The sequence below is a fragment of the Monopterus albus genome, unplaced genomic scaffold, assembly GCF_001952655.1.
Source record: "Monopterus albus unplaced genomic scaffold, M_albus_1.0 scaffold290.1, whole genome shotgun sequence".
Classification (NCBI taxonomy): Eukaryota; Metazoa; Chordata; class Actinopteri; order Synbranchiformes; family Synbranchidae; genus Monopterus; species Monopterus albus.
The window spans coordinates 792,070-809,334 of record NW_018128170.1 but is presented as its reverse complement, the minus strand read 5'-3'; the positions used below and the strand labels follow the sequence as shown (position 1 = coordinate 809,334).

Here is a 17,265-nt window from a genome sequence, read left to right as displayed (position 1 = left end):
AGCAGCTGACTAAACTGAATTTTTAATGATGTTCTGGCAACTTTGTTCTGTATGTACTGAGTGACAAAGATCCAAGCAGATTAAGATGTACATGTCGCTGTATCAGCATAACACGGGTAAAGAAAATACCAGTCTACTTTATTTGTGATCTGCTTCACCATCATCCGATTTTATTGTGGACTCAGTGATTGGGGCGCCATAGTAGTTTGTCCCATTGATAAAATAAAAACTTGCTGTGTGATACTGAGTGCTAGTATTTCTATTTTTAGAAGAGCGCCCTCTCGTGGCGTAAAGCGATCTGTACAGAACCATCTAATGGACATTATCTTGCAAGATGTATTGACACTGGGAGATGAGACAGGAACACAGACCCGTTTTTCTTGAGCCACTCTACTGTCTCAGGCTTTGTAGAAATCCGCTGAAACAATAAGCAAATGGAATATTACATTTAAATATGGTTTATGGACAGGGTGTGCAGGAACAACAATAACCACAACATATACCACAGTTAAACAGGTGTACTTAATAAAGTGGCTGGTGAGTGTATGTTTAAACTATTGCTCATTTAGCATGGGTTTTAAATATGAAATTACCTCATCACATTAGGCAGATTGGGATCTAAGTAAATGTTGTTGTGAGAGAAGCCAAGATTTGCGCTGTAGGAGATCATTTCAACGTGAACATCTGTGCCGTATTTTTTCTGAGCCTGGAGTGATATCTGGTACAGCTGGAGATAAAAAGGCTAATTAATTAATCGAGAAGCAGCATCAGCATCCACTAGGACATAAACTGTTAGGAAATGGGAGCATGAAAGGAAGAACTACTGTACCTTCACACCCATGTGATATGGAACAACATTGTCATCCTCTGAATGTAGAATAAGAATGGAACTAGTCAAGGTCTTTAAACTGTGCAGATGTATGAGAAAATGTTAAGTCAAAGATGAACTGAGTAAGATGAATAAAGTTCATTTAGCATCATTGCATCATAATCTTTCTCACACTGTTCTCTGCATAAAGGCAAAAGTTTTGAAATGTTGCCATATTAATAAACCCAGAAGTAGAATAAGCCTTTGTTGATTATACTTACTTGTTTTCATTAGCAAATACTATGTTGTTCCTTTCCAGTATGTTCAAAAGCAAACTGTCAAATCCTGGCAGGAACAGGTACATCTGGAAGAAAGGGTGGTACAAATAGTTTTGCAGCATTCTGTGTACAAGTACTTGCAGAGTAGAAATGACCACATGGTAAACATTAGTCAGCTTCATGAATATATCCCAATATTTAAACTTCACATAAATGTGAGCCTCACTTTTAGCAGTTGATTTTTAAAAAAGGGGGATGTGAAGCTACATTTGAGCTGCGGGGGCTGGATAAATATTATATAGATGTAATTTAGTGGGTTTTGTGGCTTCCACAAACATTTGCTAAAGCTTTTTATACTGGCTTTTTTTTAAAAACAACACAATTTTAGATAGCTGTGTTTTGTGGAATACAAAACAACCTGACATAAAAAACGTTAAAAAAAAACTGGCCTCACCTTAATGAGCAGAATACTGGTTAGAAGCTCTCCAATTCTTGTGTATGGGGCTTCCAGAAGCATCAACAGCAGAACCTGATAATGAGGACAGTGAAATACAGTAAATGTAACATTTTATCTCTTGCAATGAGCAGTTTCTATTCATCTGCCCGTGACGGCTCTTATTCTGGCCGATTAGACATCTGCTCTGGAGGAAGGTGGGTAGAGTTATGTTAGGAAGAGGCAGATGTTTTGACTTATCCCAGCAGGGAAAGTGCAAGTGTTACTAATAACATTAATGATGGCTCTTATATTCATGTGCCTGTGTCCCACGTCCATAAGCTACTACATACTAACTGCACAATGTCAGTACTGATCCTTATACTATACCTTTTGCAGTTGATATAAAAGAAATGAAGGCACTTTTTGTTCTAAAATGTCATGTGTGGAAAAAGATCTATTACATGAGGTCACTGGACTGCACGATAATAAGAAGTTATGAGTTTATAATTTGTCCCCCACTGACAGCTGCAGCAGTGGAAAATAACAGAGGTGCCAGTCAAACAGTACACGCCCACACATTGTTGAGACAAGGGGACTAATCAGTCATGAATTGTTAAAATCACTTGTGTGGAGCTACAGTGATTATGCAGAGCCTTTAAAGATTTACACTCACCTTGCTCTTGTATTTTCAATGCAGCATTTGTTGCCACTCTACAAAAAAATGTAAAGGAGTAGATTACTACACATTTACAATACATTTTCTACTAAGATTTTCATTTGTCTATATTAGTGCCATAGACAGTGTCTGTAGGAGAAACTGACCCAGAGCCAAGGGAGTGTCCCCACAAACAGATAAGACTCCCTCTGCTTTGTTTCTTTACCCAGTGGTACAGGTAGAGGGCGTCACTGGTCAACCCAGCTTCACTTGGCTCCCCAGTGGAGTCTCCAAACCCTCAGTGAAAGACATGAACCCTCATAGTCATGACTGACCGATCAACAGGACAATAAATCAATAACATGATATTTATATCTACTCTGATTAAGACCTAAAATCAATGTTTTGTTGACACTTACTTATTGTTTGGGGACTCAGACCCCACCGTTGTGTGTATACCAATAATAATAATGATGATTGTAAAATCCAGATACCTTTTTCAGACCATATTCTATCAAACAAAGAATCATTTCATGCTTTATATGTTATTATGGGCTATACCTGAACAAATGCATGTTCATTGTTCTTGCCAAAAATGTCAGTTACAGACAATGAAACGTACAGTATGTTTGGGGTCGGTGTATTTACGCTGCCTGTTTGTTGACCTCTTATGAACCAATATCCACATTACAGCCAGGCCCTCTGAGACCTGCAACAATCTTCTCATATATGTCATAGGTTCAAAATCATGTTCACAAGTAATTCTCATTAAATTAGAAAAACATTCTGAAGTATCAAGTGTATAAACCAATATTAAGTGTGTTTTGAACTGTAAACAAAAGCCCAAGGTCTCCCACACAGAACATAAGGTTGTATTTAGCAAAAAAAATTTGCACTTGCTGAACAAAAATAAACATCTTACCTCTGTAATCTAAAGATAAGACATGATACCCTGCAGCGCTTAAGATCTGCAACAAACAAAAATAATATTTTATCTAAAGCTGAAAGTCAAAACTGTGCTAATAATGAAAATCAACCATGCCTTAGAACAAACTCCATACCTTCACCAGTTCCACTCTGCAATGCAGCGCCCTGCAGAAATGACATGAGAGCAGTGAATACAAATAAACACCTGGCTTTGGGGCTTGTTTACCCTTGTGTACATTGCCTCTGTGGATGCACCCAGGGGCCTTGAGCAGTTATGTAATACCCTCTAGACTCTATTAGGATCAGGTCAAGGGTCTCTGTCCTGCCACTCTGATCCCACCTGGTCCCTGTGTTTCCATGGAGATAGATAATAACAGGATGGCTGTTTCCCAGAGTCTCCCAGTACCACTCAGGGCTTCTCCCCACAGCATTCTCCCATTGGCTGACAGGGAGTGTATGCCTATGAAACACAAAAATAGAGAAGGGCAGATCAGAAAGAGAGAGCAGCACAGACCAATTTGCGTGTGACTGAATCTATACAGTAGGTTTCTGAGTTTGTCTCGCGCTGCTAAATGAGTAGATTGTGGCTTTTTTCACTCAGGAGCTGCCTGTGGCAAATATGCATTTGCATGCTTATGGTATTCTCAAGTAGTGATGCACAAAAGGAACCCACAAATGACCGACAGTACCATACTCCCACTGAGATACCCTCCTCTGTGTTGAGGTAGAAGTTGCATGTGTGGTTCAGCACATCTTCAGGTCTGCCGAGATCCACAAAGAATGGAAGCCTCACTGCAGCACACCAGAGCACACAAGGTCAGTATGATTTTTGTACATAGACATACTAAAAACAATGGTCTCTTCAAGTGACCAGTAACGTTGGCTACATCCCAGCAAGCTTGACTGTGTCCCAGTAAGCCAGTTTGCACAAATAGGAACCTGAAACTGAAGCAGCTAAATGAAATGTTACCATGATTTATTGTATTAGTCTCACCTGTGCTTTTCCTATTGCTGCAAGTCAACATATCTTCCATGAAAAAGACCAATATAGAAATAAACTGTATACTGAATAAACACTATGAGCTGGTTGCTTGAAGCAGACATTACTTACACAAGTGAGCAAATATGGCATGGCCCAGTATCCAGGGAAACAAGTAGAGAATAACAGGCACTGAGACATAGACAGTGATCAGAAATGACACTGCTCTCTTCATTTCTGCCACAGGTGAAATAACAAAATCTGCCCCGCTTTCCAAAACAGTGTGCTCCTTTTGTCCTTGTTTCTGGGAGAATGCAGCAGAGCTTTCCTCCTGACAATAAGAGAATTGTGAAATACAGAGCGAGAAAAAGAGGTCAAAGTTCAACTAAGATTAACCCTCTGCTGTGATTGGTGCCCATTAGGGATAATGATTCAAATGTCATAAAGAATCAGTAACTTAGGCTAATGATTAAAGTATAAAGCACCTCCAAGAAAGTGAAAGCCTTTTTTTTATAAAATGATAAAGACAGCAAAGGCCACAAATTATTGAAAAATCCATGCCTGTTGATGTTTAGCCAAACCAATAGAAAGGGAACCATTAACTGTACTAAAATTATACATAACAATGAATATTTGGTGGTAAAAAAATTCCTCTACCACCTGTACAATGGCAGTCCAAACAACAAAAGACAGAAAGGCCCCGTGTAGGGTGGTGAGGATAGCTGAGAAGATTATGACACCTACTGGCTAAAGTGACCTGTATCCTGAAAGTCACAACTCACCATCAGGAAAGAAATACAGGAGCCTGAGTAGCGACACTATCAGGTTAGGTAAAAGCTTCTACCTGTCTGCTCTCAGACTGCAAAAGCAATCACGCACAGCTGACTGTGCCTTGTCACCTTGCTGGTAGATATTTTCATTCTTTTCTTTTATTACTTTTTTAATGGAGCTATGCTCGTAATTTCGTTCTGCTCTGCATCCGTGATGTTTGTGCTCAATGACAATAAAAAGAATACTGAATCTGGAGAAGATTCACCCAGCTGATGTCACCGAAGTGCTCTCACTGCAAGGCATCATGGGTATTGAAGTTGTTTGACATAGACACAAATGGTGTCCAAATGTTTACATTTTCTTTTAGTGTCAACTTATTAGCACTACTAGAAAAATCTACATTGAATACATCTGAAGTTTACTAATGAAGTCTTATGATTATACTGTATTTTATTTCATTCATCTGACTGTGAATAGTAGAAACTACAGTTATTAGATGTAAATGTAATGGGGTAAAAAGTACAAATATTTACTTATAAAATGTAATAAAGTCACATTTTATTTAAGCACAGTACTTGAGTTAATGTACGTAGTTACTTTCTACTTCTGCACTGTCATAACCTTACAGTAGATGTTATGTTCAAGGATGGTAAATGCTAGTTTGAACGGCTACTACTGTAGGCTAGCTAGCTAAGTGCCAGAACCAGTTCCCTATGGCTAAATAAATACATAACAGTTTATATGACCTAAGAACATCAGCCGGGATAACGGGAATTCTTCGCTATCTTTTAAGTCTGGTTGGTATCGTATTGATTTAGCTTCACGGTGAGTCTGGTGCCCAGGACCCGGACTCGTGGGGCAGTGGCAGGCTCCCGGTCACCGCCCCTTCCTCTCAGCCGCTTTTCAAAATCCGCTATAAGCCAGAGGAGGATGGCAGTACATCCAAGGACACAAAGCAGACGTCTACCTCTGTTAGGAACGAAGTCTCCAGTGCTTTGTAGAAATAAAATTTCCCCAACAAGTCTCAGTAAGTGAAACTGCCTATTATTGGTGGCGAGGACAACTTATTTTCGAGTGAACCGCAGCGCGACTACGGGGAAAATGTTGTAAAAGTTTGTTTTATACGCGCATTTAATCACCGGATTTCACTTGGACAAGAAGCCAGCTGTCGCAAAGGTTCGGAGACTTTGGTAAGTTGGTTTTAGCCAACACTTTTAAAAGCAAATGCTTCTTTGTTGGGTGGTTTCTCTTCTGCTTTTAAAATAAATGTAAATGACAGCCTACATCAATCTCAACCGTCTCCTCCCCGCATGCCTGCTGATAAATTAGCCGGTTAGCATAGCCACCACTTCACTGCCCATATCCTCTTTGACCAGTTACGCTAGCTGAACTGCTTCACGGGTGGTTGAGTCTGTTATCACACTCATAACTGACTTTTCAGGCTTTACTCAGATGTATATCGGACATTATTCAAGCAACTGTTGACAGTGGGCCCAGACACTTATTATTCTTGTCATTTTGATCTGGATTTTCCTATTAATAGTTGACCCAAACGCCCTTAAAAGTTTGTGATTTTGTGGCAAAGCTGTTGAAGGTGGTCAAAGGTTTTGGTACACCTCAGTTTGTTTAGATTTTATTGATGTGTAAGCAGTTCAAGTTCAGTGAATGACCTTAAAGGGCATGAAGCTAAGAAGTAAACTACCAGAGACAAACTAGGGATCAAGCAATGGGTTAACTTTTCTTTTTTGCAGCAGTGGAAATAGATGAAACCTTGAACACTGATGTAAACAAGGTGTCCCAACATTTGTTGATTCCTTATAACAATAAGTTCTGTCTGTTCAAAGACTGTGTTACTACACCCCCTGAAGCATTATTTGGAAAAAAAAGACAGCAAAGGAAGTTGGACCTTTTCAGAGTTTCATCCTGTAGCAGGATAATGACGACAAAAACAAAAATAAAACATAACAGCTCCAGGCTGCCTAGAAGAAAAGAACCAGCAATGGCAGCAATGTAGTGCACCCATAGAAAGGTTTTGAAGTTTTTACTTGACATGTTTTTCTTGACATCTCTTAGTGATAATCACCAGTCACACCAGTCAGTGAATGCTGTGGTGGTGTGAGGATTAACCTCCTCCTTGTGACTTGGATTGCCCTGATTCTTTGACCGCAGCAGCTGTCGACTCACGGCCACTGTGAGCTGAGTAGGACTACCAGGATAATTGGCTCAGAGGCTGCTTGCAGAAAGCACTCTGTGTGTGTGTGTGTACAGAGAATCTGATTTAGTAAAAGATGCATACAATACGGGGATTAGATTCTGATTTGCTGCATTTGTCTTGATAAACTCTTGTTGTTACCCAATGTCTGTGGTTTCCTTGCATTTCATAAGCTGTTCAGCTGCAGAATACGGGTTCATTTTTTTTGTGGGCAGCCTATTGTCTGCGGTGAATGGGTACCTTGAGTCTGGGCTGTGGGGGACACCTGGCTGAGTACTTGAGGACAGCAGCTGGAAAGGCAGAGGGTCAGAAGGGTGCTTTTTTTTTATTATTGATACCTAAAGTGTGACGTATCAACTCTTAATTTTGAGCTGTATTCGGCTGCTACTAATACACAGCTTTTATAAGGAGACAATGAAGTAAGATAAGACAAGAGAATGTTGAAAAGTAGTTAGTTTGCTACAACAACAAAATGTCCAGGTAAAAACATTTATAATACACGTGTGCAATGGCGTTCAAGGAAGGCGATTATCACTAACACTGATAATCTGAAAAGTAAAAACCAAATTGTAGACAGTTGCTGCCAACAACCCCAACATTTATGCAGAAAAGTGTCCAGAAAATGGACCAGATGTAAACAATTATGGAATGTTTTTAAGTAAAAATAGCAGTAGATGAATGCTGTACTCTGCTCAGTACTCCACTGCTGTTTCCAGTCATGTTAACTGACATTTACCGTCTTTAAGCCTCAGATGGCTGACCTAAGCTGTTTCATCTAGAAGTTATGTCATTGCTTAATTTACTCAGCCTCCATCTTTTCTTTGTAATGACCCAGGAAGACCTCACACATTTATCTCTCTTAAAATACAAGATGAGCTTCATTGTTTATCTATTATTGCTTCAGAGAAACTTGGCTCACAGTTCATTTCATTACTGTGCTGAACTGCCATGCGCTCTGTCTTGCTCTTCGTTTTTTTTTTCAGTTACAGACATAGGCTAATTCATCCCAACTGAGAGAACAGACATGTTCTCCATGTGCCTGTAACTGATGCCACAGGCTGCTGCATGTTGGTGTAACCTTGTCAGTCAGTCCCTGGCTGCTGGTCCACTTGGTTCTCTGTGACTTTCTCTGTCATTGGTCTGTATAGTCAGTTTAGGAGCTAAAGCAATTCCAAACTTATTACTTTTATATAGTTTTTTTTTTATTATTATTATTATTATCAACATCGGGATTTTTATTTTTCACCATTTTAAAAATTGAATGACTTTACATGTTGTTTGTTGATACTTTCATAAAACTTGTGAAATGCGTTTAAAGTACATCAGACTGTAAACTCCATAAATGTTTGCCCCACCTCGGGGATGAAACAGAACTGCAGTCAGACCTTGCGTATATCAGTTTAGCTGATTGTCTAATCGTTGTAATTGGATTAAACCAAAGCCCCAGCCACAGCTGTCGCTGGAGCAAAATGTGTTGGTAGCTAAGTTCGTCAGCAACGCTCTCAGATGAAGGTTCTGTTAGGAACACATGTTGTGAGCATTTATAATAGTGATTTGATAAATTATGCTGTAAATTTAGAGATTTTCATCTTTTTCTCTGTTTTGATACTTTTTTTTAATTTATTTTTTTTGCATTGCAACAGGGGTTTCAGGAATTCTGTTGTTCTAGTCAAGCCCTCTAGATAGCCACAGCTTAAATGTAATGCATACCTCTTTCTTTCAGGGCAGGCTGCTGTCCTTTGGGATGGATGACGCCCAAGAGCCGGACCAATATGAGGAGCGTCTAAAAGAAGTTTTTAACAGTTTCGATGCCAGGGGCTGCGGCTCTCTGTGCCCAGAGGAGCTCATGGACCTCTGCCAGTCCTTGCACCTGGATGATGCCACACCAGCCCTCCTCCATGCACTGCTGAAGAACCAGGACCACCTCACTGCCAGGGTGAGTTTTCACCTTGTCTGTTGCTGTAATACACTTTGAAACTGTGGTAAAAGTGGTCACTGCATATCTTTGTGTTTCTGGTGTGCAACGTTTTGAGTATTTGCTCACAACAAGTGTGTTGGAAAGATGACTGTTGTTCCTTCTGTGATGTACATGCGCGCTGTGGCCCTTTGGCTTTCTTGCACGTAGGGTCCTCGGCTTCCTTTGAATTCAGCACACAGCTGTGTTGAGCCACTCCAGCTTTCAGGTCTTTGTGTCTCTGAGCTTTCTGGTGCTTTGTTAGTCGTCTTGTTGAGGAGAAAATATGCCCGGATCAGCCCTCATCCCAAGTGTCTGTTGTCAGGACAACGAAAGCAAATCACCATTCACAGATGCATTCGTCTAAAGGTGCTTCACATGGAAATGTATAAAAAATTCACTTTAGACTCTGTAAAATATGTCATACACTCAGTTGCTCACCAGTGTTTATTCTTTGCTTTATGAGCCTCAAGAGTTAAGTTCCAAACTGTCCACCTCCCCAGTTTTGCATGAAGTTTTGTTCACCAATACGCGTGTGGACAGACGGATGGCTATTGTCTTGCATGTGTGGGTGGGGTAAGTGTTAGCAGAGGGGCCAGTGGACTGATTGCCTACCCAGGGTGTCCAACAATAAAGTCAAAGAACCCACACACACACACATGCATCTAAAGTCGGCAGCCGCCAGTCTCCGAAGCACAAAGAAAATCCCCATATTAAGGGTTAGCAGCTGTTGGTCATTGAAGTGTGACCTCCCTACTCTAGCTCAGCAAACCCTCCTCCACCCAGACACCCAGGGCACCCAGGCTCCACCTGAAACACGGGGAGTTACATTCAGTCTAAGGAATTTCATGAACTTTTGCTTTTTTATTATTTTCACATACTGAGCATGGCTTGCATTGCTTATAATAAATCCTAAAATTTCTGTCAGATTGTAAATAAATGTAAAATGTCTTTTTAAATTCTTGTTTCAGGTTGACTTTGACCAGTTCAAAAATGCACTGATTTTGGTTTTGTCATCAAGCATTGAGCCTCTGCAGGCAGAACAGGAGCCCTTGCAAAAACCAGGTAAAATCAAAACTGTGGTGTTGTATGTTTTGAAGAAATGTCATCCAGACAAACATCTTTAAAATAAATCGGCTTGAAACAATGCACAGTGCATCTGTGTGCTTTGTGTCGCTATCAGTTTAATATTTAATTTTAAGGATACGTGCTCTATTCGCCAAGTCCCAGTGCTGATTCAGCTGTTTATCTACATATAGAGGCACAGAGCCAAACTGTTAGGTACAACTGACTGTGCTTTTTCTTAGGGAAAATATATTTATGCTCCCAACTTGTTAGATAGCACAGTGCATTTGAATATATACATGAAAGGGTTACAGGCTGAGAGGGTTTATAGCGAATAAGTATATTAACAGCCCGATCATTACTGTCATGTGAGATCCTTGTGTTACAAGATAACATGAAATCTGATTGCTGGGTTTCTTTGACATTTGGTTCTGAAACATTGTTGACTTGTAGTTTGTCATATTGTCCCTAGTGGCGTTTCATCATATGTTCATGTTTTGGCTAGAATGGCAGTGAAATGTGTATTTGGTAATAAAATGGTCTTAAACAGTTAATTAACTCGGCAAAAACCCTGTCTAGTCATCTTGTCAGTCATCTCGATATTATGACAATATTATTATTTTTTTTATTGTAAATGCTTTGCAGTCATTGGATTTAATGCACCACCTGTATTGCTATTAGTGGTGTGGTTTTTAAATTTCATGAGAATAGATGATTTTTTTGATTTTTTTGTCATTGTTATCTCCTCAGAGTCTCCTGAGATCCAACCAAAGCTCGTTAAGGGCAGTAAACGCTATGGCCGCCGCTCCACGCCAGAGTTCATTGAGCCTATTTCAGACTTGTCTGAAGTTGCCAAGTCACACGTGGTGGATGAGAAAGATCTGGAAGACAATTATGACTCAGCTGTTCCCAGAAAGCGTGAGGTAAAAGGCTAAGACTGATGTCCTCTGAGTTATCCAGCCCTGTTCTGAACCTCCAGACATTCAGATGCCGTCCTTATCGCCACCTGTCCTTGCATGTACTGTGTTTCTCGGCAGCCACACACCAGTGGAGAGGCGTTATTCTTAGCTAATCAGCTTAGCAGCATGCAGGGCAGATCCTGGTATGTGATATAGAGAGTCAGCCTAGGATTCATAAGGTCCTGTTCTTTCCATAACAATGCAGCACTGTTTGTGAATAACGCCGAGCACATTGTAATTACTGCCATGGATAATGAAGATATAACCACAGTGCTGTGAACTGATCGGTGCTCAGTGGCGAGTTGAACTTTGTCCTGACTCTGTTTGCTTCCTGTCATGTGGTGGTCAAGGCAACAGCACAGCGCTTAAGGAATTGACATCATGTCAAAACAGATTGGTTGATCTTGAGATCCTTCTTTGGGATAATCTTGCTCTCATTGCCGACATAGTTGTTTGGCATATATGAAGTTCACAATGTGTCTAAGTATCTCTGGCCTGCAACAGGAATCAGGGTAAGACCAGTAAGTGGTATCATTTTGTCCTGAAAATTGAATTGATTGCAAGTAGTGGGGCTGTACTGTCAGTTAATGGATTATATTTTATATTGTTTTGGGCTTTTGATAGCACAAAACAAGCCATTTGAAGGTATCATATTGGGCTCTAAGAAACTGATCACTATTGTCTGACATTTTATAGATTAAGCAGTTAATTGATTTCAGAAAATCATGAAAAGGACAGATAGTGGAAGTGATAATTAGATGCAACCTTACATACTGTATGTTGAAGTGTGTGCTATCATATTTACTGACTGCTCTGGCTTTCAAACAATAGGTATATTTTATATACTGACTCTAGGTGGCATGTGCAAGCATGGTTGCTGCGGCAGAATACGTCACGACAAAGAAAAGTCCCCAACTGGTCACCAAAATGGCTAGTTTAGCTTGTGTGTGTGGATGCATGTGTTAATATTCTGTTGTCTGTAATTCCTCCCTAGATGCCTGCCAGCACAAAGACAAATGCTATTTGTAGCGTTGAATTGAAGTGTGTCTTGCTATTGACTAATAGCTAATAGCAACAATGCTACAGTGTCCAACCCTGGGACCAGCAGATGGGTCTGGGTCACAGCGCTCTGCCTCAGAGACTCCAGGCCGGGTGTCTCGGGATGTGGAGGGAGTTTGGTTGTGTCAGAGGAACAAAGAGCACTGCCACCCCCTTCCTTCTGGGTGCCTTTACATCATGCATCAAAATGCCACTTGCTGAATCCCATCTGTTCTTCATTCCCTCACGTTTTGCTTCACAAACAATAGATGAGCATGCAGGGATTGGGTTGGACAACAGTGGCTCACACTCAACAAGACTCCTCCCACTTTATTATTACCTCTGCTCAGCTGAGTGTCTGTTTTTTTTTTTTTTTTTTTGGTCTTTGAGAGTTTGTGCAAAGACTTTTCAGGTGTTGATTTTTATTTACTTCAGAAATCATCCAATAAATACACAATTTGGTTTTTAAATTATTTTGATTGTTTAAAAGTGATACCCAAGGAAAGCCAGATTGATTAATAGTTAAACTGTTGAAATGATTATCAGCTCTTTGTGATGATAATTTTCTTTTTCTCTAACAGCGCTGGAATGCTCATGAAGCCAGCACAGAGGAGTATGAGGCAGAAGGTACATCAGACTGGCAGTATTTTCAGAAAATTCACATCACACTGTAAATGTTTGTGACAAAATGTCCGATTTCTGCCTTTGTACATAGGTCAGATGAATCTCTGGAACCCCGACGAGCCGAGCACACCTCGGAAATCTGTTGTTCCTCTGTCAACCCGTTTAGAGGAGAGACTGCGTGAAGCCTGTGAGGATCTGGCGATAGAATGGGATGGATGTGCTGGTCACACTGAACTCCTCGCTCTCTGTGAACACCTGTGCCTGGAGGTGGGTTGAGGATTGAACGGTGGAGCCTTTTTTTTTTTCTTTTTTTTTTTTAAATCATATGATTACTTGAGATAAAAGATATTGAAATCACTTGTAACATTTTCACAGCAATAAATTTGTCTCTAAATTAATGTGGGAATAGTTTATTAATCTAAAACAGCCCTCCACTTTCTGCATTTACTTTTTTCTTTTCATGTTATTACATGTCTTGTTTATGAAAGCTCAGAACAATTTAACTGTTGTTTGCCTCCTAAGGATTCTGTAATGTTGTTACCTACTCCCTTTGAAATTTAGCTTTATTGCATTATACACAAACTGTTTTGGTTTGCATGCCTTGGTCCATGTAAAGTTCTGTATGAGTTTTAGGCCTGACAACCTTCAGATCATCATGCTGTCTTCGTAAAATCATCCTAAAACATACTTTTTATTTTTCAGGCAAATGGGGATGTGCTCCTGAGTCTAAATGGCGATGGAGTAATGAATGTTCAGGAGTTTGTTTCCAAGGTTGCAAACCACAACAACCCCCCCACACCATCTGCCTCTACACCCTACAGACAGCTTAAACGACATCACTCCACTCAGGTGCGCCATATACTTGCTAAGCTCTGCCAGGTTACAAAGGGGTTGATTAGTTGAATATTTTATATTTGAAAGATGTGCTCCAAACAAATATTCTCCTGTCGATCATTTGATCTTCAAAAATGCATTTTCATTGGAAATTAATCTTGTATATTTTTTATAACTGCAGTTATACTTGTATTTCTTTATCTTGCTACACATTTGCGGTATTCAAACACTAATTCTTCCCCCTGCAGCCTTTTGATGAGGAAGGCCGTAGGATAGCCGCCCCCTCTGCTTTGACCAGCACCATTGGCATGTGTCTCTTCTCCACCCTTGATGACGGTACCGGTTACACTCCAGTCGAATACATTCTGGATGCCTGGATGGAAGAGGGAATAGAAAACAGCACCGAGATCCTACAGGTACACCAATATACTTATTCTGCTTCTTATAATTGAGACCATTGGTCTTAATTATTGTCTGCAATGTCAATGTGTGAACTTAATTAATTTTAGCGTTTTTCAACTTGCAGATTTACAAAGCCTACAGACAGTGTTCCATGTACTTTACCCTGCAATGCACATAGTAAAGAATTCAGCAAGATATTCTTATTGATTGTGTTTGCAGGCTTTGAATTTCAGCCTTGATGGCAAGCTCAGTCTTAGTGATCTCACCATGGCACTTGAAAATGAGCTGCTCGTTACTAAGAATGGGATTCACCAAGCAGCATTGGCGAGCTTCAAAGCTGAGATCAGATCTCTCCTGTGAGTTTGGGTTATCATTATAACACAGCTTATTCAGCTCTCAGTACATTGTAGATTTATATTCGATAACATGTGTTTGCACTCATTGTAGATCTGTTCATTAGTCTGAAATAAATGTCCAGGATGTTTTGTTTGTTTGCATTTGTCAGGACATTTAGCTCTTTGTAAAATTCTGTGTCTGTGTTGTTTTTCTCTGGTCAGAGAGCGTGTAGACAGAGAAGGCAGGGAGAAGGAGAAAATACGATCTGACCTGGAAAAAGCGGAGAAACTGAAAACTCAGCTCGCCACTGACGTGGATGAGCATCACGCTGCGATTGAGCACATGAATAACCTCACCCTCAGGTGACTCTCAGATTATATTGTTGCGACAAGAGTCCACAGTGCACTGAATATACAGAATGTTTGAATTTACTTTGCACACCTGATTTTTTCATGCACAGTGCACTGAATATACAGAATGTTTGGATTTACTTTGCACGCATGTGATTTTTCATGTCTCCTCACCTACGTCTTAGTCTCATTACTCAGTTGGATTTCAAGGAATAAAAACTAAGGGACTCGGGTTTTCAGTCTTATCCATGAAGACCATTTATAGAAACTACAGATTCCATTTAGTTTGTTACATTTAGAGATATAGATGTTGATTACAGCAACCTCCCTCACAAAGCAAATCATTTATAACTCTGTGGAGATGTGGTTCTGACTCAATTCTGCCAAAAATAAAACAAAAATATTTGTATCTGTACTTTGTATACTGTATTATAGCATTCTTTCACATGAACATTGTATTTTTCAGCATTTAACCAATAAAATTCTGTATCCTCTGTGGATGAATGTCTATAGGAAACTTGAGCAGGACCACAAAGAGAAATTAGCAGCAGTACGATCAGAGATGATGAGAGAGATGGACCGGATCCAGCACCAGGCGGGCCTGCAGCGTGAGGAACTGGAGGCAGAGATGGAGAAGATCAGGGAGGATGAATCTTTTCTCAGAGACCGCCTCTCAGTGTCTGTGAAGGTACCAGCAGCATTTCTGGAAATATCATTAATGTGATGTATGTCTATATGCTTTATTTTATATGTATTCACAATATTATGTTTTGTTTATCACATCAAAAAATTGCTAATAATTGTAAACATTTGTTATCTGTATCTTCCAGGAAAATAGACGTCTTGAAATGGAGCTGCTGGACAGCACAGAAAAACTAGTGGAGGCACAAAGCCACATTACAAAACTCCAGACAAGTTTGAATAGCATTATGAAAGAGAAGGTACCGAGACATTTTGTGTCTATTCATAAGGTGGTTGTGGACATCATTACCCTTAAAGTTGACCAGGGTTTCTGTCATCTCCTGCACAGCTGATTTGTGTGTAGCTTTGATTTTAATCCTTGATATCTGAGCAAATAAACTAAACGTGTGTGTGTGTGTGTGTGTGTGTGTGTGTGTGTGTGTGTGTGTAATCTTCTTTTCAAGTTTGGAGACTTGGACCCTGGTAGTGCAGACTTCTTCCTCCAAGAGGAGCGTATTAAACAGCTACGTGACGGCTATGAAGCTCAGTGCAGGGTAATTGCAACTAAATTAAAAAAGTCACCAGCTTTTCTGGAATATTATGTTTGTCTGTGCAGCAGGAGCACATGAGATGTGGTGATGGTGACATTGGCTTTACAAAGTGGATTTTAGATACACTGGGGAAAAATAGAGTTGAATAAAAAGATACAGTCCTGTACTAAGATAATTGTTATTTCTTAAACACATCTTTCAAACATAGTATTCTTATTTGGTAGGAGCTACAGGATCGTATTGATGAGCTGCAGTCAGAGCTGCAGGAGTTCCACAGTCTTGGTCGAGTTCATCAGCCCTGCCACAAACCTCTGTCTGAAGAGCTGGAGAGTAAAAGCCCTGGCATGGATTCTGATCCAGGTAGGCCTCATGAACGCCTGCACCAAACACAAACGGAACAGTCCCTTGAGATCTCATTACAGAGTGCTAACTACAACTGTTAATGACAACATAAGGAACCCCTGTGTCAAATGTTAGCAGCCGCCAATTTCTACTTTAAATTGCAGGCATCGGTTCAGAGGAGGTTCAACTGTTCGGCTTGAACCTGGAGGCCGAGATGATGCTGGAGCAGCTGAAGGAGCAGCACCTTCAGGAACGGGAGGATTTGCGAAACCAGTTGGAGAGCAAGGTTAATGTAGTAGATGCCTCATTTCATGTGTGTGTGACATTTGTTTTTAAAAGCAAGGGCATGTATCGATATATCAGTACTGTGAACTAGGGCTGTACCCAACCGAGGATTTTGTCAGCCGGCTCTTCAATGAAACTCTTTTAATCTTTACTTTTTATTACTTATATGCTGTGTATAGAATAGAGTCAGTCAGGAAATGAACTGACATGAATTTCACTGATTCCAATCACATTAAGATCGGTATTTAAATGAAAAACAGTGACAAGAACATTTCTGAGCATTTAAAAATCATATGATACAACATTTGAATTGCAGCCTATTTAAATTAACGATGTATGATGTTGGGCTGCCATATGGACTTGTCGGAATAAGGAGACAAGCAGCACACTCGTGTTTCTGTTGAATCAGTGCTCCTATAGGCAGTTTATTTCCTCTGAGACATGTTTATAGCCTAGTTTACAAGCAAGTTTAACCTTCTCTCATCAGTTAACCCAGTGGTTCTCAAACATTTTCTGTCATTCCCCACTTAAGAGGGTGGGCAAATTTTCAAGCCCCATTTGTCAACAAAATGATAAAGAAATCGGCCAATTTTAAAATTTCAAATTTATTGAAATATCAAATAACACTATGTTCAAAACAGATAAAATATAAGTTCAATTGTGTTATAACTTAGCCTTGTCTTGCAACTGTATCGTTTGACAGGGGGATAGTTTTCAATTTTGCAGCACTTGTCTCATCCAGCATAATCGACACCATGTCTACAGCAGCAGGGAGAAT

At 40.1% G+C, this 17,265-nt stretch overlaps 2 protein-coding genes across 3 annotated transcripts in view; one reads left to right on the top strand and one right to left on the bottom strand.

Moving 5' to 3' along the window:
* Positions 1 to 6: 6 nt before the first annotated feature.
* Positions 7 to 5,295, bottom strand: LOC109973415 (monoacylglycerol lipase ABHD12). Its single transcript, XM_020622976.1, is given in 14 exon segments — positions 7 to 418; positions 594 to 727; positions 830 to 908; positions 1,090 to 1,172; positions 1,541 to 1,599; positions 1,601 to 1,615; positions 2,196 to 2,233; positions 2,345 to 2,474; positions 3,100 to 3,145; positions 3,239 to 3,269; positions 3,445 to 3,564; positions 3,794 to 3,896; positions 4,216 to 4,414; positions 4,866 to 5,295. Coding segments are annotated over 13 exon segments (969 nt in total). The 5' UTR covers positions 4,319 to 4,414; positions 4,866 to 5,295; the 3' UTR covers positions 7 to 390.
* A 252-nt stretch (positions 5,296 to 5,547) lies between these two features.
* nin (ninein (GSK3B interacting protein)) overlaps positions 5,548 to 17,265 on the top strand; it is a 25,748-nt gene continuing 14,030 nt past the window's right edge. The window contains exons 1-15 of one of the 2 annotated variants that reach the window (XM_020622913.1): positions 5,548 to 6,044; positions 8,790 to 9,002; positions 9,992 to 10,085; positions 10,836 to 11,008; positions 12,664 to 12,709; positions 12,798 to 12,973; positions 13,409 to 13,555; positions 13,789 to 13,956; positions 14,162 to 14,298; positions 14,500 to 14,640; positions 15,142 to 15,316; positions 15,459 to 15,569; positions 15,774 to 15,863; positions 16,085 to 16,220; positions 16,367 to 16,488. In XM_020622913.1, coding sequence (XP_020478569.1) covers positions 8,811 to 9,002; positions 9,992 to 10,085; positions 10,836 to 11,008; positions 12,664 to 12,709; positions 12,798 to 12,973; positions 13,409 to 13,555; positions 13,789 to 13,956; positions 14,162 to 14,298; positions 14,500 to 14,640; positions 15,142 to 15,316; positions 15,459 to 15,569; positions 15,774 to 15,863; positions 16,085 to 16,220; positions 16,367 to 16,488 — 1,908 coding nt within the window. In that variant the 5' untranslated portion in view covers positions 5,548 to 6,044; positions 8,790 to 8,810. The remainder of the gene's footprint in view (positions 6,045 to 8,789; positions 9,003 to 9,991; positions 10,086 to 10,835; positions 11,009 to 12,663; positions 12,710 to 12,797; positions 12,974 to 13,408; positions 13,556 to 13,788; positions 13,957 to 14,161; positions 14,299 to 14,499; positions 14,641 to 15,141; positions 15,317 to 15,458; positions 15,570 to 15,773; positions 15,864 to 16,084; positions 16,221 to 16,366; positions 16,489 to 17,265) is intronic. The other variant, XM_020622914.1, reaches the window with a different exon arrangement.